This window comes from Cyclopterus lumpus, chromosome 25 (assembly GCF_009769545.1).
Source record: "Cyclopterus lumpus isolate fCycLum1 chromosome 25, fCycLum1.pri, whole genome shotgun sequence".
Classification (NCBI taxonomy): Eukaryota; Metazoa; Chordata; class Actinopteri; order Perciformes; family Cyclopteridae; genus Cyclopterus; species Cyclopterus lumpus.
In genome coordinates, this window is record NC_046990.1 from 11,874,584 (window position 1) to 11,884,583 (window position 10,000).

General features: G+C 46.1%; 3 protein-coding genes across 13 annotated transcripts in view; all 3 read left to right on the forward strand.

The window, feature by feature from the left end:
* The window catches only part of il21r.1 (interleukin 21 receptor, tandem duplicate 1), a 14,044-nt gene extending 10,790 nt beyond the window's left edge, over nt 1-3,254 (forward strand). For all 10 annotated transcript variants that reach the window (XM_034528761.1, XM_034528760.1, XM_034528763.1 and 7 more), the window contains one exon: nt 1,400-3,254. In XM_034528761.1, the coding sequence (XP_034384652.1) occupies nt 1,400-2,110 (711 nt within the window). In that variant the 3' untranslated portion in view covers nt 2,111-3,254. The remainder of the gene's footprint in view (nt 1-1,399) is intronic.
* A 223-nt stretch (nt 3,255-3,477) lies between these two features.
* Nucleotides 3,478-7,475, forward strand: il21r.2 (interleukin 21 receptor, tandem duplicate 2). Its single transcript, XM_034528816.1, has 9 exons — nt 3,478-3,510; nt 3,703-3,774; nt 4,234-4,351; nt 4,461-4,624; nt 4,826-4,971; nt 5,061-5,232; nt 5,499-5,601; nt 5,690-5,771; nt 6,704-7,475. Exons 2-9 carry the CDS (start codon nt 3,705-3,707, stop codon nt 7,217-7,219), a joined length of 1,371 nt encoding a protein of 456 aa, XP_034384707.1. The 5' UTR covers nt 3,478-3,510; nt 3,703-3,704; the 3' UTR covers nt 7,220-7,475.
* A 477-nt stretch (nt 7,476-7,952) lies between these two features.
* LOC117728308 overlaps nt 7,953-10,000 on the forward strand; it is a 5,385-nt gene continuing 3,337 nt past the window's right edge. The window contains exon 1 of one of the 2 annotated variants that reach the window (XM_034529160.1): nt 7,953-8,506. In XM_034529160.1, coding sequence (XP_034385051.1) covers nt 8,164-8,506 — 343 coding nt within the window. In that variant the 5' untranslated portion in view covers nt 7,953-8,163. Of the gene's footprint in view, nt 8,511-10,000 lie in introns of both variants that reach the window. The other variant, XM_034529161.1, reaches the window with a different exon arrangement.

Genomic DNA, 10,000 nt, shown 5'->3' on the forward strand with positions numbered 1-10,000 from the left:
GTGGGCCTTTTTGAAGACTTACGTGGTGAACTTTGGACTTTAGGCAGAACCTTAGTCAGAGTGTTAACTCATCTCCATCCATGAGATGTGGTGCCCTGTTTAAATACGTTGAAATACTCCACAAGGCGGTCTTCCACCAGTCCCCCATCATAAGGAGGTTTTGTTTAATGAAAGATAGAGTGTGTGAATATTGCACTCTGAAATTCATCCAACTAGATTTGAATCTTTAATTATTTCAGTTTACAAATGACGTACATGCGACCGCTCATATTCCATCACTTTCAAAGTGAAACAACAGGCCTGCAGTGTGTGGAGCTGTGCGACAGGAGAAGTATATTCCTTGTTACTCTCTCCGGGGGGGGTTTGTACTTTTTATTACATCTCCAGGATCACTGCAGCCGACCGAAGCGGCTCTTCTTGAAGGCATTGTTTAGTTCCACTGCGCTATCTTACTCTTGTGGTGCAGACTGCTTACGCTTCCTCAGCGAATCAGAGCCCAGTCGTGATGCTGATGAGCTCCGTACCTCAGGATGTGGTGCCTCTGATTTATGCTTATCTGGCCATCGCCCTGCTGAATGGAGGCTGCATGTGGCTGCAGACGGTTCACATTCATAGCGTGAACGTGTCGAGGTAAAGCCGTGCACGTGTGGGAAGAGTCGCACGCAAAATCCAAATTGTACAACAGCACAAAACATAAAAAGGGGCTGAAAATCATCTTGTTTAATGTCTAAAATAGCGATGCACTGAATGCAATTAAAAATATTTATACACAAGACAAAGATGGAAACTGACGAACTCACTTCAGGTGGAATGTTTTCCTTTAGTGTCATGTTGTGTTGCACTGGGCTAATTATTAGATGTTTACTTGTAGCTTAATGTTCAGAAGTATCCTGCTGAAAATCCTCAAGTAATAATGTAGCTTAGAATAAGCATTCATGGGAAAAACATACTGAAACAAAGACGAAATAAAGATAAGGTTCTAAGAATGGCCTCATAAACTTCCTTTTTGGAAAGGTCACACATGTCTGTCATTCAATGGGAAGATCAATACAACTATATCTGTATGCTTAAAATGAAGCTGCAGCCTCTTAGCTTAGCTTAGCTTAGCTTCAAGACTAGAAGCAGAGTAAAACCTCTCAAAAGGCTAACACAATCTAAAGTTCCCTAATTAACTCATCATAACTGGCTCGTTTATTGTATTCTTAAACCAAAGTGTAAAATAAAAGTGTTTTAACTAATGCATAACAGCCCAGGAGCCAGGCTAACAGTTCCTCTTTGCCTCCTGGTTTCATGCTAAGCTAACCCTGCTGGTTCTAGCTTCATATTTACCGTACAGACGCGTATTTGTTGCCATGAATTCCAGCTAATATTCCGCGTGCATGTGTTTGTTCTGGTGCAGGAGTGGGGGAAGCCTGTATTCAGCGAGTACGATTACCTGAGGATCAGCCCCCGAGCTCAGATGATGAGCGAGGAGCAGCACGCCGTCCTTCAATGGAGCAACGAGAAGCAACGCTACGGCGAGGACAGCGAGATAAAGCCGGGTGGTCCTTTCCTCCACGCGCCGTCCTTCTTCCAGGACGGGGGCAGCTCACAGGGCACCGGACACTCCACCGGACACGTCTCCATCCACACTGTGACTCTGTCCGGAGAAGAAGAGTTTGAGGAGCGCTCTTTAAACTCCCTCAGAAGTTTCCAAGATGGAGAACGCTTTGGTTCATCTGAGGAAGACCACGGAGAACAGGCTGGTTCGGATCTAGAGGCACCTCGTAGGCAAAGTGGGATTTTACCACGACACGTAAACCAAATGTTGGATGACTCAATGGAAAATATCAACTTTGAGCCACGTGGCCCGCCTAACGAGCCAGAGAGGCTGTCACTCAACTCAAACGAGCAGTCCGAAGACTGCTACCCCCGCGTGGACCTGGACACCATTGACAGTGGTTTTGGGGAGTGTGGTAGCCCCGGAGCCTCGGACTCCAACGCAGCAGAGCACATGCACTCTGATTTATTTCCTGAGCACAGAAGCTTGAATTCTAACTACGTCAAGCAGTGGATGACATGTCAAGACGGCTTCGGCAGCTCGGAGACCGAACTCCAGGAAACGACGTGATTATTGCCGCAATCGGTCATAATTACATTATTGCTCAAATTAAATAGAAGTTCATTGAAAGTACCTGCTCAGCATGTAATTCTTGACATGTTTAGTACTTTGTACTATGTATAGTCAGGTTTACTTGTTTTTAAAACATTAGTTATTATGTTTTTAGAGCGAGATGAAGATATTGCCTTGATTTGTTCTTCTGGAGGATTTTCTTTCTTTTGTTGTAACTGCATATGCAGCTTCATACTCTCGTGGTCATGCACACAGCATTAGCTTGTACTGTAGCACGCAGCCTTATCAGAATGTCAGATAATGTCTGTTTTCATAGCGTTCTCTCAGTAACCACTGAAACTGTCCATCCTGTTGCAGCTTTAACGTATAAAGAGCATACTGGGAGGACGTGTTTTATCATCTGTACTATTGTTTATATTAGCCAACACCAATCTCTTATTAATTCATAATAAATAACTGTTTTTTGACCTGGTGAATACAATATAAGTTAGCATAGAGCATAAGTAACCAGGAAATCACAATCTGCCAATCTGTACATATAATCTGTACATATAATCTGTACATATAGCATTCTGCACTGTGATGTAACATAAGCAAAACTTATGGGACTTAAACTTGTGACACAACCTCGGCTTGCTGCATAAGACTTAAAACAACTGCAGCCACTAATCTTTTGTTATTCTGGTTTTAGCATATCATATCATAGCATATCATATCATATCAGCAATACAGAAAGGTTCTTTCCGAATCCTCCGTCGACCTGTTCATGTGACCCTGAGTCCAGAGGTCACATGACCCATGACCCAAAAGACCTGTTGCTACTTGATTGAACATCTCTAACCTTTTAGGACGTGTTAAGTTTAGGGAGTTCCACAACATGGGACAATTTCCAGCAGCATTTTGAACTAATTGTTGACGATTTAGTGTTTTCTTTTGCTGATTGCAAAATATCGATGAAATAAAGGCATTAATATCGTTATCCAGGAAAACAGAAAGAGGTATGAAATGTGCTCTATACAGTATTAGTCCAGTAGTTATTGCAGAGAAAACATTACTTGTTGTTTATTTTCTTTTGTGTAAATGTTGGATTTACTGCCTGTGTGGTCCGCACATTAAAGGAATAAAGAAATGAATAAATGAAGACATGTGCTTCCATAAGGGGTCGCTGAGTGGTTTGAGTACGATGAATCCTATTCAGTCCCCAGCTCTCGACCCAGCTGACCACCTACACGATGAGAGATGTTAGACATCCGCTCTTCACCACCATCCTTCAGCCCTAAATGAATGAGCTGGCACTGACGAATACGCTCTGACTTCCTGTGATGTAACTGGTGATAAGTGAAAAGTCAGCCCCGTGGCTCATTCACTGACAGCAGCAGCAGCAGGAGAGACCCCAGGTAATAGCTCTATCCCATTCACTGCACAGAATCTGGTCTTTTTCTTTTAAATAATGTAAAGATGTGAAGATTATTCTTCATATTTATCATATAGATAACTTGTTGTTGGCCTAGACTGGAAGGATAAATGTATAGCAGGTATAATACAGATGTTTCCTCCGTGTCCACGGTGTGATGCTCGTATCCATGGAGACATGACGGGTCTGCAGCTCCTGTTCGTGGGCTGTTGCTGCAGCATCGTGGCGCCGGCCGGCGGCTTCACAGGTACAGGTGTCTGGACACTGTGGGAAATGCTGCCATAAGGCAGCTTTAGGCATATCTCGCCTGTTATCGGTATTCATGTGGTCGATTTCTTTCCTGTGTATGATTGTTGTGCCCACACAGCCCACAGTGAGGAGGTTGAAGGGAAATGTCAAACTATGTCAAGTAGAAATTCATCTGAATTCATCTCAAATTTCCATCAGTGGTGGTTAACCTACCTGGCTGTGTATAAAGTAGTTGAAACCAGCTCCTCAGTAAAATGATACTTTGATACCTGTAAATATCTAATGATGTAATATCTAATAATATAACTTATTTTTGCTTAAGTTCAGGATCTGAATACTTCTTCCACCTCTGTCTTTCTATCAATTTAAAGATGTTGTATTGTCGTTGCTGTTTTGTAAATATCATAAAGTGTGTCAAAATGTACATAATAATAATCCTCCCACTTCCACCCTGTAGTTGGTGGATATTCATGTGTGAGTGGCTATTGGGACACGGTCACGTGTGTCGTGAACATCACCGGTGATCCCGTAGGACTGCTCGACACCTACAGCCTGACATTCATTGAGTCAGAGGGGTAATTCCATTTATTGCATTATATGAATAAATTAAAATGTTCAATTCTTTAACGTTTTGTGTCTGTGCCACACACACAAATGGTGATTTCCTGTGTTTTTAATCTGTAGGGTCTTTTCCTGTCCACTTGTGGTGATGAATCCCAGTTACAGCTGTGTCTGCAGAGTCACGAAGGACTCCGAGAATTTAAGCAACTTTCATCAATATGACATCAAACTGTGTCATAAATCTGTGTGCCAGAGTGTAACGAATGATTTCGAGCCTTCACTGAACAGTAAGCAGGCGGTCGTTGTGATCAATGTGTGTGTTGGTACGTGTGCATGGTTCTGGACCCATAAAATAACCCTTTTTATATTTCCAAAGTGCAGTGCATTTATTAATCAGGAGAGATGCTGAATAACAAACATCATGTTGCTGTTTGTCTTGGAAATATGTTCATATGTGTTGCTCTGCTTTGATAAATGTTTGTGCTCAGTTCAGCCGACACCGCCGCATCAACCTGAGATCCAAGAAGCACCAGAGACGTTCAACATCACCTGGAGAAGTGGCTATGAAGACCATCGGTACCTCAACAGTGACCTTGACTACGAACTCTTACTCTCTCAAAGCACTGAGACCAAAGTGAGATCCACTCCCATGAATACATAACCGTACACATGTGTTGCCATCATAAGAGCGAACAGTAATCACTCGTTTGATTGTTTCCTCAGACTTCTCGTCTCCAGTCACTCGAGACGTCTGCATCGATTCCAAGGTCACAACTTAGTCCACGCGCTATATTGTGCATCAAAGTGAGATCCAAACCGAATAATAAGCGGGATTATGAAGGAACTTGGAGTGAATGGAGTCCGTCGACGTGCTGGAAAAACAAAGCAGGAAAAGGTAAATGACACTTTTCCTTCTTAAGTCCTCGGTTCATGGATCTGACTGCTGCTGCATGTCGATGTTCTGATGCAGTGTGTCTCCTGATATTGTATGAATGACTTGAGTCAGAGGCTCAAAGACCTCAAACAAATCACCACCCTTTTTTAAATCATATCAAATCACTTCAGTATTACTAATAATGAAGCTGCCACCTACTGTAATTACTGTCATCTCTGCAGTATGACTAACAAATGATGTCTCATTTCACAACTCATTCTCATAAGGAGAATATGAAGATAACACGTTCGTCATCTTGATCAAATCTCTGGGCCCGGTGTGCGTGGCTGTCGGCGTCACGCTGTTTGTGCTGCGCAGTCCCTCCGTGAGGTAATTCACCTGCACGTTGACATGTTCAGGTGTCAATCATCAGCACGATCGGTGTGACGGGTTCAATGTCATTTGATTCGTCCTACAGAATGAAGATAAAAACTCTGTCCCACACGCCGACGCCAGCTCCTTTCTTCCAACCTCTACTTCAACACGGAGGCAATGTCCAGGTGAGGTGGCCATGTCCTCTGCTGCTTTCTCTCTGTGTGTTGGTGTCATTTATTGGATGTAAAGTGCAAAACAAAGCATGACACATACAGGAAGTAGCTAGAAAGGTGCACTCAGTAAAGTGCGGACCTCCGCCAGGTGTCTGCAACAACCTCTGCTGCAAAGTTTGACTAAATGACTCCAACCAGCTGCAAACACACTTCATTCAAACCCAGATGCTGGCCAGCGAGCGTCTTGGTGTAATACATCTCAAACAATGTTCCTCAGGACACATTTAAACGTACCAGAGTGAGTGAGGAGTAAGCAGGAAACGGGCCCAAAGAAAGATGTTTTCTCAAATGAGCCCCATATGCAGAATGTGAGACGTGGACAGACGCAGAGCTGCACACTCACTCTCCTGGCGTCAATAATACATTCTGCAACTAATTAAGTCATCCAAGAACACATGTAAAAAATATATGGAGGAGTTTATCAAAAGAGTTGTTTGTGCAATTATCAGCGTGGAAAAAGAGTCTCTACTCAGCGGTGCTTTGAACTGTTGACTTTAGCATGCTACGTAGCCAACCATGCTAACGTGCAGGTTATTATTATTATTATGTTCATCCTCTCAAGGATCATAAGGGCCTGTCCTCTGTGGACAATGAATACAGAGGGATCATAAGGGCCTGTCCTCTGTGGACAATGAATACAGAGGGATCATAAGGGCCTGTCCTCTGTGGACAATGAATACGGTGATTAATATCACAGAAATCCTTCAGATGGTTGCCCTCGAAAAAGCGGTCGACCAGCCGACAGACCAATAGCTAAAAATAGCTACAATTATCCAATGTATCCAAGATGGACAACACATATTAGTAATCTGTTTTCGCGTGTGTGTTGCGTGTAACATGTGCTACAGTGAATTTAATGTGTTTCAATGCTTCTGAATTGGCAGAAATGGCTTTCACCTCAAGGCAAAATGGTGCTAACATACAAAACTGAGGAGATCTTGACAACCGATGCTGTGATTGTTGTGCCGAGACCCGTTACAAAGGACCCAGAGGAGAGCCAGGTCTTCCACAACCCTACAGTACAGCTGGCCTTAACGCAGTGTCAAAGCTCCTATGTGGGTTTACCGGGGCTCCACGAGGCCTCCACGCCTGTACCTATGGTCTGTCCAGGGGAAACCTCTTACACTCCGCTCCCTTGCCCCGTCTGGGGTGTTGACATTGAAGAGGTACAAGTCGTCTCCACTCTACCTAAAGATTTCTTCAACATCTGCAGGTCAGACTCTGGCTGCAGCTTTGAGGATCCGACCCAAAGCCCAGAGTGCAGTTTACCAAACAGTCCGCCACCATGTTTCTGTAATGATTACTGCATCCTCAACAAAACTGCAGGAGGATTTTCTCCTGTGTTGGTGTCCAAAGGAAGCAGCCCAAGCGCTCCATCTGATTCCCTGCAACATGAATAACAAATGGTCCTGTCAGTTGGCTTGGAGGAACTGGAATTCACTAATCTCAATGATTGTATGCATTGCAGGGGACGGTCCTCAGCAGCTCTGCATTCTCATGTGCTGTATATTATGCGATAAACTACATATTGAGGCCGGTTGCTCCTGAAATAATAAGTTGAATGCTTACTATGTACAATATTTTCAGTAATCAATAAAGAACAATCTCAAAATGATTGAACTGCAGTGAAAAGAATAAAACTTTCAATAATTTCTATAACTAAGACTCAGTGAAGGTGTTGTGACTAGAGGAAAAGTGAGATAAATGAGATGTGAAAGAAGTAACAGCTGAGATAAAACAGTAATATCAAGACTTGTATGTGGACACTCTGAGCTAAACTGTACACAACTAAAAGGAAACATATTGAAGGCAAATGCACGACTGGACCAAAGGAAACAGCACGTTATCCTGCACGTGTCGTAAATATGAGCCAGAAACAAGGCAGCTGATTTGAAACCTCACCAGGATAAAAGTACATTTTCATATAATAGACATTCTGCTAAAAAAACGCAATAAGTGTTATCAATTACTATTTCAGTTTTTCTTAGACAACCCAATATTATTGATAACATATGAGCCTTTAAAAAATTAAAATAATAATAAACAATGTAAGTACGAGACTTCCTGATCCACACTCCGTACCGGCTGGTGGCGCTAATGTTTCACAACCTCAAAAAAGAAAGAGAAGAAGAAGAAGAGGAGGAAGAAGAGGAAGAAGAAGAAGAAGCAGCTCGGTACACAACCCACCGACCCCACGAGAACTTCGGAGAAGTTGTTTTAATCGGCCTGAACTGGGAGTAGAAATATTAAAAGAATAACACTGACTTCTAAAAACATCTCGAAACAAAACACTGCGGATAAATCCTCCACGATAAGTGCGCGTCGCTGTCACCGTTGCGGCTCCATGAGGACCGGTCACAGGGGCCGCCACCTGTCCGAGCTGGCCCCGAGTTGGCACGACGAGGACGAGGCTGTGGCCGCAGAAAACGCCCTCAGGGCGGCGATAACCACCGCCGTGGACGCGCTCTGCGGCGCCTGCAGCCGCAGGGTGCGCGAGTGCCAGAGTACGGTGGCCGACAGGGACCGAGAGATCGCGAGGCTGGAGGGCGAGCTGGAGAAAAGCGAGGTGAGGTGGTTGAGTCTGCAGTTGGGCTGCGGGCCCACTGAGGGGGAACCCCCCGCCCCGGGCACGTCCGAAGAGAGGGGGCCGCGCCACGGAGAGCACGGCAGCAGCTGGGATGACGGAAGTGAGTGAGTAACACCGGCTACACGAGTGGGTAACACCGGCTACACGAGTGGGTAACACCGGGCTACACGAGTGGGTAACACCGGCTACACGAGTGGGTAACACCGGCTACACGAGTGGGTAACACCGGGCTACACGAGTGGGTAACACCGGCTACACGAGTGGGTAACACCGGGCTACACGAGTGGGTAACACCGGGCTGTAACACCGGCTACACGAGTGGGTAACACCGGGCTACACGAGTGGGTAACACCGGGCTACACGAGTGGGTAACACCGGCTACACGAGTGGGTAACACCGGCTACACGAGTGGGTAACACCGGCTACACGAGTGGGTAACACCGGGCTACACGAGTGGGTAACACCGGGCTACACGAGTGGGTAACACCGGCTACACGAGTGGGTAACACCGGGCTGTAACACCGGCTACACGAGTGGGTAACACCGGGCTACACGAGTGGGTAACACCGGCTACACGAGTGGGTAACACCGGGCTACACGAGTGGGTAACACCGGGCTACACGAGTGGGTAACACCGGCTACACGAGTGGGTAACACCGGCTACACGAGTGGGTAACACCGGCTACACGAGTGGGTAACACCGGCTACACGAGTGGGTAACACCGGGCTACACGAGTGGGTAACACCGGCTACACGAGTGGGTAACACCGGGCTGTAACACCGGCTACACGAGTGGGTAACACCGGGCTACACGAGTGGGTAACACCGGGCTACACGAGTGGGTAACACCGGCTACACGAGTGGGTAACACCGGGCTGTAACACCGGCTACACGAGTGGGTAACACCGGGCTACACGAGTGGGTAACACCGGGCTACACGAGTGGGTAACACCGGGCTACACGAGTGGGTAACACCGGGCTACACGAGTGGGTAACACCGGCTACACGAGTGGGTAACACCGGCTACACGAGTGGGTAACACCGGGCTACACGAGTGGGTAACACCGGCTACACGAGTGGGTAACACCGGGCTACACGAGTGGGTAACACCGGCTACACGAGTGGGTAACACCGGGCTACACGAGTGGGTAACACCGGCTACACGAGTGGGTAACACCGGGCTACACGAGTGGGTAACACCGGCTACACGAGTGGGTAACACCGGCTACACGAGTGGGTAACACCGGGCTGTAACACCGGCTACACGAGTGGGTAACACCGGCTACACGAGTGGGTAACACCGGCTACACGAGTGGGTAACACCGGCTACACGAGTGGGTAACCCCGGGCTACACGAGTGGGTAACACCGGGCTACACGAGTGGGTAACCCCGGGCTACACGAGTGGGTAACACCGGGCTACACGAGTGGGTAACACCGGGCTGTAACACCGACTACACGAGTGGGTAATAATAGGATTCTGAAACGTGAGATTCTGTTTAATACTTTTTTCTGTACTTTTGTATTCTCGTCTGACAAACCTTGTGACATTGCTACTTTTACTAAAAGAAGTAAAAGATCTCCCTACATGTGGC